Source organism: Thermobia domestica, chromosome 6 (assembly GCF_964235325.1).
Source record: "Thermobia domestica chromosome 6, izTheDome1.hap1.1, whole genome shotgun sequence".
Classification (NCBI taxonomy): Eukaryota; Metazoa; Arthropoda; class Insecta; order Zygentoma; family Lepismatidae; genus Thermobia; species Thermobia domestica.
Genome location: NC_137459.1, coordinates 178,842,729 through 178,863,760, shown reverse-complemented (window position 1 = coordinate 178,863,760; position 21,032 = coordinate 178,842,729). Strand labels below are relative to the sequence as shown.

General features: G+C 35.4%; 1 protein-coding gene and 1 long non-coding RNA gene across 3 annotated transcripts in view; one reads left to right on the top strand and one right to left on the bottom strand.

Moving 5' to 3' along the window:
• The window catches only part of fne (ELAV like RNA binding protein found in neurons), a 259,257-nt gene extending 238,882 nt beyond the window's left edge, over window positions 1-20,375 (bottom strand). Inside the window, exons 1-2 of one of the 2 annotated variants that reach the window (XM_081762470.1) lie at window positions 20,034-20,375; window positions 17,302-17,468 (exon numbers count right to left, since the gene is read on the bottom strand). In XM_081762470.1, the coding sequence (XP_081618596.1) occupies window positions 17,302-17,331 (30 nt within the window). In that variant the 5' untranslated portion in view covers window positions 17,332-17,468; window positions 20,034-20,375. The remainder of the gene's footprint in view (window positions 1-17,301; window positions 17,469-20,033) is intronic. The other variant, XM_081762477.1, reaches the window with a different exon arrangement.
• LOC145687738 (uncharacterized) lies at window positions 5,327-10,895 on the top strand. The gene is made up of 2 exons (XR_014131731.1): window positions 5,327-5,673; window positions 10,522-10,895. It is a non-coding gene; the product is annotated as an uncharacterized LOC145687738 (long non-coding RNA).
• Window positions 20,376-21,032: the final 657 nt, after the last annotated feature.

Here is a 21,032-nt window from a genome sequence, read left to right as displayed (position 1 = left end):
GGGTATTCTGCTAGTCTTTAATAATAACGAACGGAAATTTCACATCTTAAATTCTTTAAATATATTTGTCACTGTTCAAATTTACGCACTTATGCGGTTTGTGTATATATCTAAATAAGATCCTCTCTCTTTTTGAACTGTTCGAAAAATATAATTATAAATAATAATGAGGGATTTTTATCAGAAATTAGAAAACTAAAAAAAAAAAAAAAGCTGTTGCTTTAAGATTTTTTTTCCTGCTAGCGAAATACGTTCTATATATACTGCAGGCACGTTACAGCTAATACGCGTAAGTACAGTATCACGCGAAGAAATAGTTTTTAAATTATATTTTCCGGATTTTGCCAATATTTCCGAACAAAATATTTTTTTCTAATGGGTTTAAAATTTCCGGAAATTTTACACAGCACGAGGAAGATACGTATCTCCATAAAATATATATTTGACTTTAGCATACTGGTATTAACCAGGGGTGCCCACAAAGGGGGGCTATGACGCAAACTGCGTCATTGAAATATTTGGGGGGTTAAAAATCTATATAAATATGTTTGATGGGGTGTAAAAATTAATCGAAAAGATTTTTTTTTCATGGAAGAACAGCTACGGATTGACAACTGAGGGGGGGTTGCGTCATGGATATGAGGGGGGTGTGCACCACTGTATTAACTGAAATGATTCTGGCCCTGTTATTTAACACTCCCCTGCAATAAAACAGTAACTTTAAAAGATCACTTAAGATAATTTAAATGTGTCTATATTAATTAATCTAACTAGGATTATATTTTAGGAACTTTTGTAGCCATAACTCCATTCTATCACTGTGCTAACTTTAAAGGAGTGGTACAAATATAGTTGTTGCCACAAAATTTCCCTATTCAAATACAAGAAACGTAACTACTCAATGATCCTAACTGTAAACTAGTAAATATAAAATAGTTTTCATTTTAAAAGCATAATGTAGTAATATAATCGAAAATTTCAATTTTTCCCAATTTTTCCGTTTTTTTCCCAGATCGGTAAAAAACGGTAAAAAGACTATTTTTTACCCAAAATTTCCATTTTTTCCAGGACTTTACAACACTAATCTAGACAGTGATAATTTTGTACGCTAATATTTTTATTGAACTGACTTATTATTTTTGGAAATGCTTATTGAAATTATTAACTTTTTCATTGAAATGGAAGAAAAAAAATGATTTGTGGGGAATGGTTTTAGCATGTGTAATTTTTAGTGCAGTAGTGTCTATTTGAAACTTTCTAAGCACTGACTTATGACCAGGCATTGACAAATGTGAAATAGATACGTGCCTTTGGTTTATTGATGCAATTTTGATGACCAATGTAATACACACTAACGGCAAGGTTCTTTTTTTTATTTTTTACGCTACTATTCTGACTTTGGAAAAGTTCAGTAGTTTTGTTACTTGACTTCAGACGAGGTTATGAATCTTTTTGTATTTGTAGTGAAATACGTAAGGATGTGTACTTCTGAAATTTCTTTTTCTTCTTCTTTTTTTCATCATATTTGTCAATGCATGATCTTATACACTGATTGTGAAAGCTAGCCGACTTCAGTGCTTGGCAACGATTTCAAAGATGCGATTACATAGCAGTTTTACAGACAAAGAACTTATTAAGTAATTACAATTTAGTTGTGAACTATAATTTCCTTTTGCTGTTTGTTGAATGTTTTTTGAAGAATATTGAACTAAAAGTACAATCACGGACAAAGTTCAACGATGATATCGATAAGCGCCCATGACAATAGTTTGATATAGTTTTTCAGCACAGCAGTTAAATGAAACGTAGTCACGCATCTTAATGGGAGATGAAGGCGGTGATAACTGCTCCATAGTGCGGGGCAGACTTTCAGAAGCTTCCCTTCAAACGACTGGTTTCGTATTATGTTCATTAGGGAACTTGTCCACACACAATGGTTGTACTCTTAACGATATATATAGACAATATAAAATTCGTGCAAGAGTCAAAACGAAAACATTGAATAAACAGCCCAGAGGTTACTTCAGATCTGATGGGACATACAGGCACGCGCATTCTTCTGGGGATTATTTGAGCTACTTCCACAATGAATACTAGGTAGCCAGTTTTTCACTGAGTAGTGTTAGGTACATAGACCACATTTTAACATTAAACCCAACTTTTCCATTTTTTGCACTTAGCACGGATTTTATATTCAGTCTACATATATCCTCAAAACATAATGTCAACGACATATAAGTAAATCCTTACATCAAAACAAGATGAAAAAAGTTTATGATGATCTGTGGGGAAAAGCGCACAGCAGTTTCATAGGATAGTTTGAGAGCTTGTAGTACAGTTCAAAATGATGAAAAGCTACATTTCAACATGTACTATTTCGAATTAGTGGAATTGTGGGGTCGCGATCCATATCAGCGTAAAGGAAGTCACACATATGCCATCAAAAATAAATATTTCAACAACGTGCAGCGGATGCTCACGAAAATTCATTCAGGGCATAGTTAAGACATGCTTCCAACCAAATTTCCTGGTATGTAGGAATTTAATGGTGGGACCGAAGTAAGCAAGGGTTTAGCATTGACAGCAGTGAACACGGAATGCTTCGGCGGGGAATCGAGTGTTACAGACCCATCACGACGGTCTCTCATGTTGGGAACAACGCATGTAGCGATATTTTGCTTGAGGCTTATAAATGAAAAATTGGGAAATATACCGTGGCAAAAACATATCGCAGCACACGTTATTTCGAACACAACGAATCGTACAGCTGGTGGTCCCTAAGAGTTCCGACTTCCCGTCGATGTATTCAGTATATATTGCTGTTAAGACATTTGTTTGCTTTCAACCCACCTTGAAATCAGAGCATATCTCAGAATTCTGTTGGGAGCATGTCTGCAAATTATTCCCTGTAGAATTTCTTTGCACATTCACAGCATACTGCTGAAAATACTTATTATTTTATTGTATGCTGGGCTTTATTTACGTTGATATGTATTACTACTACATAATTTCTCGGATTCGAAATAAGGCATATTGAAACGTAGATTTTTCATGATTTTGGAACACCCTAGCTGTGAAACTATTAAATTTTCCCTCACTGGTCCATATGGAATCTGTCTCTTATTTCGATGTCAGGAATCTCATCTTACAGTTTGTAAATATGGTTCATTAACATAATCTAAATAAGAAAAAAATCAAATCTTTGAGTTTTACGTCGGTTAGGCTAAAGGAGACGGCGATGATGAGAAATTAATGCAATGGTGAAATGAAGAAAGTGGGATGAAACGTGAGAACCCCGAGGAAAACAATGCACACGGTGTTTGTCTACAATGTTCACTTGGTGAGAGATGGTATCAAACCAGGAACCCCATACAGCCACTGAGCCACCACGGCCCCATAATCTAAATAGGAGTTCAAGCTTAGGACGAAATTCGTAACGTTCTCATATTCCGCGCAAAAAATATTGCGTATAGTGTTTTTCTGAGCGCGTATAATAAAGGAAAGAAGTAGGAAAACAATCATGCTCCCCCACATAGATATGAGTAACAGCATATATCAAACGACCCTGTGAACATCAGGGGCGGATCCAGGACGGACTTCTGGGGGGGCGGTCGGCGGTAATACTGCTACTTTTAAGAGCTCCAAACTTGTTGTGGATGGGTTTATTTATATATAAAATAAGAAAGTTTCCTCTTGTGGGGGGGGGGCGATCGCCCCGATCGCCCCCCTCTGGATCCGCCCCTGGTGAACATTCCATTTAAAAATGTCACTGCCTAATTTTATTTTAAAAGTTATTAACAATTTCTACATTCCTCGTAGTAACAATCGGCAAATTAAATCCATTGCTTATCTTTTTATCAACATTTCACGTCAACTATTATATTATTATTATTATTATTATTATTATTATTATTAATAATAATAATAATAATAATAATAATAATAATAATAATAATAATAATAACTTCCAATTTTAAAAACAGAAATGTGTAGTGCGTCATAGCTGAATCTAAAGAAGTGTATCCAAAGTGATAACTCGCTCGAGGTTCCCAAGAGCAGCAAAATCTTCTGAAGGAAGGCAAAGCCGGTTTCATTGCCACCACATGAGATAAAAAAAATTGCATATATACCCAACTAGCAATCGAACATAAGCATTGGGAGATTGACAGTCTGTTCCTAGATTTAAAAAAAAAGATAAAAAAAGAAAAAGATAGGACCATCTCTACCATAGTTGTAAGTAAATTTTTCATAAATATGTATGTCAATCCAGGAGAGTCATTTGGGGGGCAGGGAGGAACAATTACCCCCCTGAGTATGATATTTATATAGATTTTATTAATAGAATAGTAGTAAATGAGTGAAAAACGCGAAATGTTACTTAATCAATGTGTCTTTCCCCCCCTCCCCCAAGACGCTCCTGTGTCAAATCTTTCTTTCTAAATACTACTGTACTAGCATTGGCAAGTGGTAATTATTAAAATGTAAGCCATCTTCCATATTTAACAAATTCTTACTAAACGTATTACGGTACAAATACTATCTAACTATCGAACTCTATGCCCTATGGGGCTCGAACTTCCAATACCACATATACAAAAGCTCTCCATTGACCTCTGTCTTTAACCAACTGGATTCAGTTAGTAGTCGCATTTCTATTTCTGCGAATTCCTATTCCTTACTTGATATGCAACTGTACTCCCATCTGGACCTAGGTCTTCCAAATGATTTTTTTTTATTGCATTTCCAGTAAAATTTAGAAGTCCCCCTAGTTTCTTCCATTCTAATTACGTGATCTGCCCGCCTCAGCCTCCTAGACTTAACGATTCTAACACTGTTTGGTAAACGGTATAAATTTATATTATCTTGTTATGAATTGTCCGTCATTCCCCATTTCCATCCCTCTGAATATTCGACTAATGATTATCTTAAATTATTTCAGTGTATGTTATTCCATTAAAGCAAACTATTATCTTTCGTAACCATAGACCACAACATGCATAATTATCGTTTTGTAGATGATGAGCTTCAAATTGTTCGACAGAATTTGCGAGGAAAAAAAAGTTTGGACTAACTAATAACGAAAATCATCTCCTTTCAGTCGATATTTCATTTCTTCGAGGGCTTCCGACGTTATAAATACCTGAAGTTAAATTTATAAATTATAATACTATGACAACATTAGTCAATTTTAGTATGTTATAAGAAGTGCACATGGAAACCATGCGGCCGTAGAGTGATTATTGTAAGAGATTCCACTCCCCTTTCCCGCTGAAATTGGTAGACAACTAGCGCCGCCACTAAAAGGAGTTTTGGAAGTATGAACTACTGAAAACAAAAGCTAATCGTTTATGTTATTTGACCGTTCAGAGCGGAAGCGGCCAGTGAAAGCGGTAAATTTCAAATCTATTGTTATCACTCAATGTGCAGATCGTTACGCGAAGATGAGTAGCGTCGGTTATATAAAAAGTGGTTCTTCTCGAAAATAAAAAGTGGTTCTTTGTGTATATATATACATATATTGTATATATATTCTTGTGTATATAATGTGTAACATTTTATAGTTTCATAATGCCGAGCGTTGTGTGTGTGTGCATAATACAAGTGCGTTGTGTGTGCAAAATATGAAAGGGACTCGGATGTATCGTATTTTAGATTTCCTACAGACAACGAAAGGTAAGTAGCTTTTAACTACACACTTCATATATGGAAAGTCTGGAGGCAAAACTCATTTTCCAAATAAGATTAGGAGTGAAATTACAGCTTCTTACTTTGGAGGCTAAAGTTAGGTTTCCATAACGTAAATAATGCCTACTTGTAACTTGTTAAAGATTGGGCATGCCGCAGAATAGTCTGTAATGGAAGTTTACAATTTTACGGCATATGACTGAATGCATATGAAAACGGATTGTGTAAGATACTAATTTCCATTGTTGGAGCATTTGTGTACAATGAAGGGAACAAGTATTTTGTGCTTACTTACTAGGGATAAAACATACGAGAATATGTTATGGCTGTAACATGCTACTTTCCACTAGTGAACTATTTCCGCATGATGCATTTTATGGTTATAAGTAAGGAGTTACTAAGGTGAAATCACTGCGTGCTCAAAATTGTTACTTTATCGCATGTAAATTTTTTCACTATTCTCGATATTGCGAATTCCCTGTGTGTCCTGCTCCTTACAAACGCACAGCCGTACAGGGCCCCTGCCGTGTTTTTGCTCTGACTCGGTTAGATACCATTATAGCTTTTTTTCGCCACCTAACCAAGAGTTTTTTACTATCCGTTTATGGGCATGCCCACCGTCGCTGACGCGTCTTTCCATGTCGAACCCCTGCGCTCGTGCACTGTACTTCTGCTCTGATTCAGAAAGGTAGCATTTTCGCATTTACTAGCCATCTAATGTAAGTTAGTGTTTTTACGCAGTGTTTTTTTTTTTTCGTACGTAAGGACGCAAGTTCGTACTTGTAAGGGAAAGATGAGTTTGCACGCGTATTATCAATCTGCATACTTGTGGATTAGTGCTAAGCTGGCTTATGCCGAAATAATTGTAATAGGCGTGCCAGCTTGGTACCAGTCTAGACCGTCTTAGTGAATAATATGTATTTTTTTTTTTTTTTTTTTTTTGAACAGACTATTCTGTAGGTGTACTGGAGAGTATTTTCTTTTGTTTCTTCAGAATTCCAACTTCCTCCAAGGAAGAAGAAGCTGTTTAAGTTTCGATACGCTACGCCGCGCCAAAGCTATGTACTTAGTGAACTAATTAAAACTTAACCTATTCATAAGTCGTCATTAGGATGTTGAAAATCTTGCGGGGATTAACAGAATAATGGCTATGAAAAGCTTTAGATAAACTTTGATTTGAGTTTTGCGTCTAGACCCAGCGTGTTATACGTTCTAGTGCTTATTTGGTATTGGCTAAGAATATCGTAATTTTATGGTGAAAGTGAGTTAGTGCGTATCAAAGAGAACTGCGTAGAATATTAGTTCCTATTATCGAAGCATATATCCACAATGTTGGAAACCAGGGTGATGTTTACAAATATAATGTTACTAGTGTCAAACCATTACAAGGGCCACAGTGGTGTTAAAGTGAGTGATTGCGATATGAAATGTTTTTTCGATATCTTCATTTATGTGTATACCCTCCTTCGCAGATACGCCTGCTCGTTACCTACGCGCTTCCGCGCAAACCTCCTTGTTGCTACTCTGAATAGATAGACAGCATTTTCGTCCTTAAGTGGGCACATAGCACAGGTTGGTTTGTGTTTTCGCACAGTCGTTTTTATAGCATACGTCCGAAAGCATATTTATATCATTTGGGGGAGTCCTAATAAAATAAATCGGCACCAATAAATGCAACTCTTGGTCTAAGAAACAATTTCTAGGACACTAGTAGCGAACTTCATGTAATAATAATTTTGTAATTGCATATATAATAGAATAGCACGTGTTCATTCCCAGGGCACATCAGGTTGCACGCATTTGATCAATGTATACCCAAATGTCGGTCATGCGTCAGGGTAATAAGACTGTAGAAAGTCTTGGGAAATCACTTAAAGAAAGAAATGTCAAAACAATAATTTGATAGAACTTTTCTTAGTCTGCATGTTTACTTAGATTAACTAACACCATTGCCTATGGAACCCGGAGGTTCAATGCCGCGTTCACAAAAGCTCTCCATTGACTACTGTCCTTGGCCAACTGGATCCAGTTTCTACTTTGTATTCTTATTTCTGCGAGATCCATCTTAATATTGTCCTCCCATCTGCGCCTAGGTCTTCCTAATGGTCGTTTTCCGATTGGTCTTCCAGTTAAGACTTTGAAAGCATAGTGTGTGATGACATCATAAATTTAAAAATATATTTTTTGTTATGCCTATTATTATTATTTTTTGGTAGGCTTACATTTTGCATTCAAAAGACTGAAATTTTGCACACTCGTTCACTGCACCCCTTATTATTTTTCAGATCTCTGCGTGAAAACTGGGGGGGGGGTTCGAGAGGGGAAAATGTAAAAAAAAAAAAAAAGATATTTTTAACAAAATAGCTTTTTCCGCGATTCAGATGGAGATATATGAATGGTATCATTTGAAAGGCTGTTCTATTCTGAAGAGAGTGACGTACGAACCATGATCCTAGGATAAATAGGGATGTTACAGGAAACTGTTACCTGAGATCCTGTGTTATACGGGAATTGGGGGATTTGGGGGATATTATTTTTCGCGGACTTACTTTTGCACGTACGAGATTGAAATTTTGCACATTTATTCAATGCACCCCTTAGTATTTTTCAGTGTTTCAGATCTCTACCTTAAAACAGGGGGTTGGTCCAGAGGGGTAAAAAAGGGATATTTTTAATATAAAATTCCTTTTTTCGTGATTTTTCTGCGCCAGATACACAATGGAGACATTTGAATGGTATGATAGAAAATCTTTTTTATTCTGAATAGAATAATGTACAAATCACCCTAGAATAAATAGAGATGTCTGAGGGAATTTTTATATTACATGCGGGTTATCTGGGGCATTGTGGGGATGTTCTCAGCTCATTCTTAAATATTTTCCCCGCCCTTAGTATTCAAGATAGCTTGAAATTTTATACACACATTTAGTACACCCCTTAGTATTTCCCAGTTGATTTTGCGATATGTGCGTTAACACAAGGGAGTCCAGAGGGGATAAAAATTTGAAAAAAAAAATCAGAAAAATCCCATTCTCTCAAAATTTCTCGCTTCAGAGACATGATAGAGAAATGTGAATTTTACCGTTTCTGAGGCCGTTCTATTCTGAAGAGAATGAGGTATGAACCATGATCCTAGGATAAATAGGGATGATGATGTAGCTGCTTGACTGAAAGCCCATAATTTCCCTTTTTTTTAAAAAAAAAAAAACATAATTTAAAAGGGTTATGAAACATTGCTTGGAATTAACAGAGGTTAACAATCGGGGATTAATTCAAAATTCAAAACTAATACTTTCATTTAAATGGCATAATTAGCATTGAATACTACTTCCTAATGCTTTTTCTTCAGTTCGCGACTTGTAATTTACGAGGAAAAAGATTTGATTTAAGTCAAAGAAATCGATTTAAATAAAAAAAAAAAAAAAATCAGCAAAAATGATTTTTTTTAAAAAAAATCATTTTTTTTCCACCCTTGTTCCTCGTTTTGAAGATTCCGCCATTCCCCATTCCCGTTCCTCTTGGGTCCGAATATTCGCCTCGTGATCTTGTTCTCAAATACTTTCAATCTATGTTGTTCCCTCAGAGTTAGCGACCGTGTTTCGCAGCCATACAGAACAGCAGGCATGATTATCGTTTTATGTATTTTAAGCTTCAAATTCCTCGACATAATTCGCGACAAGAAATTTTGAACTGAATAATAACACGAATTTCCTGCTTTTAGTCGACACTTAATTTGCTCATGAATATGTTTTTCGTCTGTTAATATTGATCCCAGATATCTGAAACTATCCACTTTATCAAAAGTATAAACGCATCCACGATTTGCCATGTTATGGTCCCGACGCACTTCCATGTATTTATTTATTTTTTTTTCTCTCTCTCTGCGTTTAATTCCGAACCCAATTCACTGCTAGCTTTTAATAAGACCTCTGCATTTCTTTCTATTGTTCTCTTCTCAAAAATCATTACAAGTGTTACAGGTAATCACATCATTGCGAAAACCCACGATTTCACTACCATCGCGTACGCAAATACTCACCATCTCTTACGCGTCTGCTCCCTATAGACACGCCCTCGAGCAGGCTCCTTGCTACGATTAAGCCCTAACAAGGTTAGTAGCATTATGGCTTTTACTGGCCACCTATATATATATATAGATAGATATAGGGTGAAAGTGGATCTGAAAAGGTGGGGGGACGGTAGGTAGCGGCGTGACGTCACGCCGTTCCCCCTGCTTTCTGCCTTTCTTTTGTCCATTGTAATTTTTTTCAGGTACTGGGGGAAGCCGTACATATTTTTTCGAGGTGGGGGACGACGTTTCCCTGCACTTTTACCCCTATATATATATATGGGTGATTCCAGGAAAAAGGGAAATTTTCTGTCACGGGCATTTCTTCAAACTACTACTAGAAAAATTCACCTCAATTTCTTTTGTTTGGTAGTAGTTGTTACAAAGTACTTTCTGGGAACTACTGTAAGTTTTGAGTAACAATTTAAATTTCAGTCACTTGTATTTGTGCAGAAATATTACGGTACTATCTCGCCTATAAATTCTCAGTTTTTGACGTTCAGAAGTATAAGATACTTTCTTGAAAATATACTGCATTGCTTTATTTGGAGTTAATGGTCTCAAAATATATTTTTTTTCTATATAGGGTATTGTAGTGTTTTAATTCCGAAGGAAAGCTAATTTTTACTACACATAATAAGTTTAAAGCTTATTTTCGTAAGTAGAATATTTCAAACTTAGTAATACGTAGCGATAGTAAAATGTACTGTATGTTCATTTTATTATTATTATTATTATTGGGTTAATTATGTTAATTTGTATTACAGATGCAAGCAGTGGCTTACAGCCATTTCAAGAACGGATCTTTTGGCGAGAACTCCGACGTATATCTGAGGAGAGCAGTCTGTTTGCAGACTTCATGGGAAAGCAGCATGTCTGTCAATGGAGTTAATTCACGTGAACAGGATTGGAAATGTAGTCTCTCTCGTATGACTTAAAAGACCAAACACACACACACACACACACACACACAGAAAAAAAAAAAAACTTTCGTCACTGTCCATGAGCCTGCATTTTGAATAGTTTAAGTTCTAAAGAGGAGAAATGAGGTACAGGAATTAACACACATTTTATCAGTAGCAATCAGTACGCAATTTCCATGTACTTTCTTAATGGACCTTATAAAATTATTATTACTGTATTTTATTGTTTTATTTTCTTTCCTTGTCTTGGTTTAGGGTAATCTTTAGCTTATGCACAATTATGGTAGCATATGTTTCTATTGTTGGTTAAATGCAACATTTCTCGCGCGGGTAACGTGAGATAATGTGCTAAAGAGCTCTTAATTAATAATGTCTAAATAAAATTCAAGCCTAATTATTTCTGTTGCTGATCATTTGTTTCGTTTGCTACCATAAGTGTGAAATTACGTATTTGTGTTTTTCAACTATGATCTCTGTGTGTAATTATAGGAAAAAGTAGTGGCAATTATTAATGTCTTTATTTATTTGCTGATTACATTAGAGTTTAGCATCCCTTTCACTACCAAGATTATATGAGACGTGAACCTATAGTTTAAGGTGGAATATAAACAACAGTAATGCGATAGAACCTTCGAAAGTTCTTCACCGCGAATCGAACCTGGAACTTAGTGCGCCAAAGGCATGAGTGCGGGGCGATTAGAGCACAAGGGAAACAAGTTCAATTACCAAAGTTAACACAAAAGGAGACAAAGCTATGAATCTTTTAAGCTCTATAAGGAGTTTCGATGGGGATCCTGAAGAAGAGATACTTTCAAAATGGATTTGATTAGCTTGTGCACTGAACGCGCTGTATTATCTAATTGATTTCTAGATCAAGTGTGTATGTTCCAGGTATTGTTGAAGGATTTAACTAAATATACTCATATATTCATCGATATCCAAAAAAACTTAAAGATGTTCTCTACAACCGTGGCATCAGAATTAAAGTTCTGTTTTGACAATTACTCAGAAAGGACTAATGGATGAGTCAAGTATGACGTATTTCCGCCATTTCATTCAGATTAACTTGTTTTCGGTACGTTCAAGAGAAATTTACTGCAAACGATATAATGGCATAGTTTTGCGCTGATCTTTATACAATATGACAAAAGGGGAGAATATCTAAATCAGTTAAAAGAAAAAATCCAAAAGAGCGGTCTTCGAAAGATAACAGGGTCAAAAATAAGGAAGGGAAAGGAATCTATCTGCATGAAAGTAAAGACAATATATCATAGGCCAAATTCTTGCAGTTTTGTTGACAGCGGAAGTAACAAAATTACTTGACTGATCCATTCGTGTACGATATGAAGATTCTATAAATAAATACAAGCTACATCAAATGTATATTTATCAAATCGGTAAATTGTTTTGAAGCCTTTCTACAAAGTTGAAGTTTGTGATACAACTTGGATTCATTAGTTGAAAGCACATTATTATTATTATTATTGGTGAAGTTATTAGGCCAAAGCAGACAAGAGATGTCTTATGGTCAAGGTTGAACTGGATTCGAACTCGCAACACATAGGCATTCTCACTATGACACGAAACCTACAATTCATTTTAATCGTAACTGCTAGCATTTTCCTCTGAGGAGCAATCCCAGCTGAATTATAATAGGAGACTGTTACGTAATAAGCAAGGCAGGTAGGTATTTCCTTGGCTGTATATAAGGGACTAGAGCAGGGATGCAAATAAGCAACAACATTTTAATAGTCCGTGGAGAGAGCTACTAGCACACATCCCACAATAGGAATATTAGAGGGTGTCTACTAGATGTTTGTTTTTAAATTCGAGGCTTTCTCCAGGTCTATTTATATTATTTTCCAGTTTTTTTTTTTTTTTTTTTTTTTTTTAAGCAAAGAAAAGTTGTTACTGTTAATATCCCCTCCACAAGGCCAGTTGAGAAAAACGTGCAGTAACTGAAAAATAGCAACCAGAGTTCTCACCTTTAACTAACGTGTGATTCATAGCTCTTAATAATATCCCTCTCTTGTTTCAGTTATCGGCTTTTCTTAATAAATAGACAAAACCTAAAAGAATGTTTCACTTTCTGAAAATTTTCCTTGATTCCCAGTTCCATTTTCCCTGACTTGTCCATTACTTTTTCGTAAAATTTCCTAAAGGAGAAGTTTCCAGTATTTCTCTGATTTCTAGATTTGTTAATGTAGCAAAAAGAGTTTTCGAACTGCCCCAAAATATGGATAAAAATTCCACCTAAATACTTTCAAGAGGTATATGGAAACTGCCACGGGAAGCGTACAAAAAAAAAAAAAAAAAAGTGTCACAAGCAAGCGGAAGCAGTGACAGAACTCCGACCAGATATCCTCCTGGTTGCTATTTTTTTTATTAGGACTTTTCTATTATATACAGTGAAAAATGTAAAATTAAGAAAAATCCAGATTTGTTGTTAAATTCCAGGTACATAAACAAATTCCAAGTTTTCCAGGTCAGTAGACACCCTGCGTTAAATACTCGCCCGTACAGATGAACCACTGGTCCCAGGCGAGTGGTTATTTTCATCCCTAGACTAGAGTATTAAAGTAGGATAGGACTCACCGAAAGTAGAGCTATAACTAAATCGCAAAATTATTTTAGGTTCACTCGAGCAGACGGTTCTACCAAATAAAACATTTATAGGTAAAATACGATGTGAAACATTTTTTGTGAAGGAATAAGAATGTGAATATAAGTAATTACTGCACATCATATTGAAATGAATTTTGAGTGATAGTGAAAGTATTGTATGCGTAAGTGTGCTTTTCCACTACCCTCGTTTATGCGTGTGTTCCCTACGGACGGAGCCCCTCGCCGCCGCTCAGATCTTCCTGCTGCGCTCCTGCCCTGACTCGGTTAGATAGCATTCGTGCTTTTTAGTGGCCACCTAGCATAAATTGATTCGTGTTTCATGCACTGTATGTAGTTTTTATGCCATACGTCTACACTATTTACACTGCGCCGTCAATCTGCAAGTAGTAATGGAGCACCTCATTTAGTGCATGATCTGCTAAAAGAAATACAAAGCTCTAACATAACCTGAAAATGTAAATGTGCCAAAATTGAGTAGAACCGTCTGCTAGAGTAATGCCATGACTTTCGTGTGTGTAGTAACTTTCTTGTGTTTGTAAATATCCTTTTGTGTGTGTGGGGGGGGGGGTACCGCCACGACTTCATCTTAGAGGTCTGCGGGGACCGGAATTGTTAGTGAATTTATAATGTGACCCCCCACCCGAGTCCGAAATATATGTTAGCATTTAGGCCTGAGGTCGTGTGATAATCAAATAAGCCCAAATTACAGAAACTTAATAATTAACTTTGTGGTGGACAAACACCGTGTGCGTGGGTTTTCTCAGGGTTCTCCCGTTTCCTCCCACTGTCTTCATTCCACCATTTCATTCATTACTCATAATCACCATCTCCTTTCGCCTAACCGGCATAATCGTGGGACGTAAAACTGAAATATTTCATGTCATTTCATTTAATAATTAACGTAAATATGTATTTTTATTTACAGCAATTAGAGGTTTAATTATGCAGTTGTGCTTTAAGAGTTCTCCAGAAAGAACGGTCCAATAAGTATCGTTGTAGAGCATATTTACAAAGTTAGGCCCGAGAACTATGGTTGTATATTCAAAAATTTACTACCCAGGACGGAAGTGATTTATGCTTTGTAAGCCCGAAACCGGCCTGCGGGCCCAGTCTGACCTCGTACTGACCTCTACTTCGTCTATCGTGTTATATATTCAGAAGGAGGGGTTCTAGTTATTATTACTTTTACTTAATTATGCACCGAGTCAGACGGTGATGACAACAATGAGTGAACAGTGGAATGAAAAAGTGGGAGGAAACTGCAGAATACCGCGAAAACCCACGTATACGTTTTTGTTCGTCAACCACAAAACCCGCTTGTCGCAAGCTAAGCGAACTAGCACAGTTTTACCACTCAGCCACCGTGTCTCCTCATAAAATTAGACAGTACCACTTTAATCCTCTCCTACAATAAATATGCTATACTATTAATTTATTTTGCCATTCAGAATATAAGTACAATATGGTATAATTAAGGACATGCTACTCGAAGCTATTGGCAGAATAAATTTTCTCTTTTTTATTTCCCTAATATAACTTATGCGCTTGAGGCTAAAGATGACGGATGATTAATTAAATTATTGTGAAATTAATTTTATGCACTTTAACGTCGGGAATCGAACTCGGAACCACGTGCACCAATGGCACGCGCTAGCCATTAGAACAACGGGGACGGCTTTATCCGCATGCACAAACTGTCCTATGAACGAGAACATGACAAGACGGTGTTCTCGCTGCTGGTAGCAGACAACGCTAGAAGCAGACGATGCAAGCGACTTACGACTCCTACCAGTAGAGGCGCTAGAGTCAGTTTTGTGGCATTCTGGGAGAAATTTGAATTTCCATTCGTTGTATAGGAAGTGGTGCCTCTTATAATACTCACTCTACGCATGCGGCAAAATTGCTTTACTTATACACTATAAAAGAAAATAGTGCGGAACAAAAGAAAACCCTCAGACATAATCCAGTAAGCGTACAGCTTGATTGACGTACACTCTTAGAGACTTGCAGGAGTCAACGGTGATTTAGATCAGACTCAATGATTTGTGATGGCATCACCCACATGGGGGTGGGTTTTATAATCTGCCCATACAACTTCTTTGTCGATTTATTATTATAATACGGTATTTCTAGAAGGGAGTGGGGTCGTATTGTTGACAATAGCACGCCGCTGATTTGTAAAAGTGCAAGACGTATTTCGTTGTCCTCAGTAATCAGCACCATACAATTGCTAGCTACTTTACGGTTCAAATTATTGTTTCTGAATGTAATATTTCTTTTGTATTTTATTTAATCAGTTCTACCATGTGTCTTGTTTGTACTTTCCAGAGAATTAGGAAGATTGCACTAATATAATATATAAATATTCAATTCGAGCTTCGATTTCAGTTGATAAATGATGGTTTTAAACAAATTCTAATTAATGATACTGTCACTAAAACAAGTAGAGTTAATAGAATAAAAGGTAAAATTCATGACACTAGATAATTATATCTAAACATTTCAAGAACTAATTCTAAACACACTAGTTCTTTTTATTAAGTGATCATGTCATATAGAGCAGATATTAGTTTGTATAATCTTATTTGGCCTCAGAGAATGCCGATCTTTACTAATTTGACACATGTATGTTCTAATTAGAAAAAGAAAAATGATTTGCAAAAAAGGAAATCCCAGAGAACAGACGTCCCAAGCTCGAAACAAAATCAAGATACAATGGCATTTGTGCACTTATATCACGGAACACAATCAAGTAAAACCATTTAATTATTATTCTAATTGTCTTCAATAGTTATTAGAAATGAATAAGTTCAGATATAAGCAGCAGATCATGTGGATTGAATTTTGATTATCTCAATATACAAAAAACTGGATACATGAGACGTCAGAAATCTCAAATTTGCAAGTTAGCGCAGCAGATTACAGTTTAGAAATTATTTAGGCTATATGCAATTAATTCACAGATGATTCATATAAAATGTCCGAACATGCATGGTATGACACACATGTTTTAAAGTAAGAAATATACAGGTATACATCCATTACCCATTGGTATCACCAGTGGCGTACGTAAGGTTGGTTTCCGGTATTAACTCCTCCTTCAGTAATATATTATGCAAAAATATACACTTAAAATACTCAAATATGTTCTGTATCCAAACATAAAACGGTATGAACTTGTGAGCTTTAACCCCGATCTTTATTCAAGTATTTGTACGCTACTGGCTCACACATCTATAGTCGCAGTAGTTTAATGTATGTCCTATCAATGAAATTAAAATTAAGAATATCTGATAGTAGGACGATTTTTTTTATAAAAAAAAGAAGAAACTTAGGAACCCCTGAAATGACTACAGTCGTCCGTGGTAAATATTATAAAGTACCAAGTAAAATATGACATTACACAAAGTTGTGTAAACATCTAGAAACAATTCACATAAATAACTTCTCATTCCAAAAACTTGCAAGATAAACAGACATTTATTTCTAATAATAGTCAATTCCTTCCATTTTAATTTTGTCCTGTTACTAAACAAACATTTATTAATAAAACCACCATTATTATTATTATTATTATTATGCTGTTTTTAAAATAAGAATTGAAAACAAAATACGGCTAAAGGAAATCATGCTTATCTTAGTATTTTTGCATAAATTAATTAGCAATTGAATGTGACAATCTTTTACACAATTCCTGCAGTGTCATATAATGATTTAAAAAAAACAGTATGATTATCGTGAATTTCCGTAAGAACAAATACAACATCACATAATTCTGGCTTTGTACATTTAGAAATGAAAATTCCATCTATATTTGTTACTTTACCTCCTTACACAAAATTTGGAACAAATACTTAATAATAACATGTGTATTAACAGCCAGTTCAATGTATAACTTCATGAACAGCATACGGATTACTAAAATAAACAGGAAAAGAACGCACACATGTATGCAAACAGCACGAGGAATTTATATTCCTAAAAAAAAATGGTACTTACGACGGGCGATATTTGGCTTCCAGGTCCCATCCACTTGTGTGAGAAGACGGTTGATAACACACTATGCGCTCTTCAGTACGGAATCACTTAGACATTTGAAATCGTTCTGATAATTTAAGTCAAACGAGAACAAACGGAACAACGTACAAAGTCACGTAAGTGCTGTGCTTTAAAAAAAAAGAGATAATAAAACAAATGCTTCAACTCGAAAACGAAAAAAAAGAAGAAATACTCAAGGGCAAAAATAAATAAGTAAAAAAAAATGTATATATTCTGAACAAATGTATGAAAGTAAATTGCATTATCCCCCCTTAGATACTGATAACGTTGTTTATGCCATTATGAATGTTGACCGGCATTCATAGGTGGTGCTGAATACGATATTACATTGTTAATGTACTTCGGTGCCATTTTACTGTTCATCAGCAGTATGAGTTGAAAATTATATGCTCTATTCGAACAATTTATATTCCAGCAAATACATTTTATCATTTTTATAAAAATTGAATTTACGACATAAGCCCACTGACTCGCATAATACATCTACTATGAACGGTTTCGCATTCTAAATAATGTTTATTACTACCTGTAATGACGAAATAAGTCTGATCTGTAACATGTATTTCATAGCAATCTTGAAACAATATCGAAATTTCATTTTGTAATTCCAGGAACTACATTTGATTCTTATTTCAACAAAAGAGTTATAATTATAGGGAGCCATTCAACTGTTTTTCCCTATTTTCGTAGGGTCCGATTCCATGAAATACAGTTTATCATGTTCTACTTGCTTACACAAAGAACAGTGAACAACGCGTTCTAACTTTTTATTTCATCTTAAACACACACCTTCCAAATGGTTTTCTGACTATTTGCGCATTGATTTATTAAAACCACGTTGTATACAGACAGCAAAGCTGCACAGTGGCAGTGTATTTTTTTTCCCCTTTTGTAATCAGCTGAGAACAGGTGAAAACGCGAAGTTGACAGTTAAATCGCAATAATAATGATAAAATATATCGAGTTTAATTCAGAATGACTGTTCATTTTATAGACACAGACACTCCATTAAAATGACGCTTGTTTTTCTCAGAAATAACAGTTTTGTTCAAAAATGAAACACTAATACATGTGTGGAAGATAATGAACGCGAATATTTCTTCCATTTTAATATTTGTAAGCACTTACGAGAATGTGAGGAAGAGAACCTAAGCTAAGCTGTGGTTAAGAGAATAACAGCTGTTAGATCTTTCTGTAGGGCACTGACAACGCCCCTCGGCGTGCTCCATTGTAAGCAAGCGGACACGCGATGCCAAACACGTGCTGAGTCCCCAACTGGTTCCAACCGTTGGACACAGTATTGATAAAATTTCATCAACTTAGGGTGACTCGCTAGGTCTGTGTTAGTAATTGAACAGAAATTCTTCTTTTCGCTGAACGAACATTTATGGTAAATGCATACATTTAAAAGGCAAACTAATATTACGCTAAAATAGAGCAAAGAGGTTATACTGCAAGCTTTTATAGCTTACAAGTACAATACGTAATGCATTTTAATGTATCTGCTTGCTGGTAGCCGCAGCACTTTACAGAGATTTAAAAAGAAATTAAAAAAAAAAAAAATCCATGATTGAAGGTGCGGAGAAATGCGATTTCAAGTCAGCTTTTATACCATTCAGATTGCAATTAAATGCTATACATAATGCAATATCGTAATTAAACACATAAGAATATAACGTCTATGTTCCATAGATTTGGTTCACTGTTCTGCTGTGATAAGTTGCTTTACAGACGCAATTCACGACGCCATGTTGGGACAGAACGAAAGCAATCGATAATCGCGTTTTAAGGGAAATGCTGTACGGTGATACTAGTATCCGCAACGTTACGTTATTGCTATAATTGTAACTTTAGCTTTAATATATACACACTATACATAATCCTCTCAAGTTTTAATATTTGTCAAATGCCAGGTATGACAGATTTTTAAACGTGAGCTTAGGAATGAATCTGCCATATAAACTATAACATATATATTGCTCTTAATACTTGTACGCTTTATAAAACACGAACCGCTAAACAAAACTATTACGTTTTAAATGATTTAAACAATTTAGCAAGAATCGTTTGATGAATCGAAATATGTGCATCTCGTAAAAGTAGCGTCCCGTTATTATTACACTGTTTATGTTGCCAGGGAGATGAAAATTACCTCTAACGAACGAATCATTCTATGAAAGAGATATACATCCACATTTATTGGAATTCCATCACAACACGACTCCTAAATATTTCGCTTCTACATCACTTGGCAAGTTAACGTTATGCTTACAGTATTGATACATAATATTTAATTCAGCCTACTATGACACTTTCGCACAATACTAATTAATACCTCTATTGTGCAGACGGTCACAAGGCTACGATTAATATTCTATATGCAATACAAATTAATTATCTTAACACAGAATTGAATATTGGAGCTTCATAAATTCAATTCCAGGAATCTCAAAATACAGCAGATTATGTCAAGCTGCAACACGCTCCAGCACGTTTTTTTTTTTTTTTTCGAAAGGAAATAATAATAAAGACATTGGACATAACGAGCATCTTTCTCTAGCAACTAATTTTCTAATTTGGTATTTATGATTGTACATAACGTGCTAAATAATACTTTAAAAACAAATAAATCGAAATATAATTGAAAAGGGCAAAATCATTAAAACACCTACCAAGTTGAAGAAAATGAGATGATGGTGGGCCAGTTAGAAAACGCAGAATCTAACCAGACCAAAACTGATCAAAACGGAATGAAAACAGCAACCAAATCTGCGATGAACTCCTACAAACGGAACACAACTTGCAGTCAGACAGTGCGGGAACTAAATGACAGTAATCAACCTGACGTACTACGGAAAATTGGGCCGCGTCACATCACCACTTGCAGTAACATTACTCTACACCTCAACAGTGTACGTGATTGATATTATTAGTTCAATTATTATTTTCCTCACTTGACATACGTTAACAAAACGTAGTATGATGAAGCTAACTAAAATGTAATAATTGTTCTACTTCAAAATATTTGGGTTTCTTTCGTCACAGCGCAGTTGACATCAGCTAGTCTGCATCCAGCGTCACCTAGCAAAGCGGGTGGTTCAAAGGCAGATCGATGTGAGGAAAAGGGGGAGGGGATGGTTTGGCTTCTGAATAATTATATATATGTAATGAAAAAGTTAGGTATTTAATACAGACAAATTACTTGTTTTATTGCTTATTTCTACTTATCATAGATTATATACGATTTCATCGCTAACATTTGACTCTCGCATAAAATTTTCGCGAAAGAGAGATCGATGCATGTGGCTTAGCAGCGTTCCGTGCTTCTGCAGTATTGACCGCTAGTGACAATAGCTGGCGCTCGTATCAGGCGCAAATACATCATGGCTACCTTCGATACAGGTTTGTTTACCTTAGTTACACATGGTTACTAAAGAGTTTCATAGTTTTTCTCAGTAATTGCGTCCGAATGTTTATTGGTTGTTTTCATTTTGATTTTTTTTTCAGTTTTCAATGAAAGTACTAGCGTATTTACTTTCTGAAAGTTGATGGAACGTCATAAATGTAAGTTCATTATACTTTTTTATTCTTAATTTTAGTAATAAAATAACTACTGTTACAGGACATGACAGTTGTACTAATTTAGTTCTAACGAACTGAACTAATAGCTA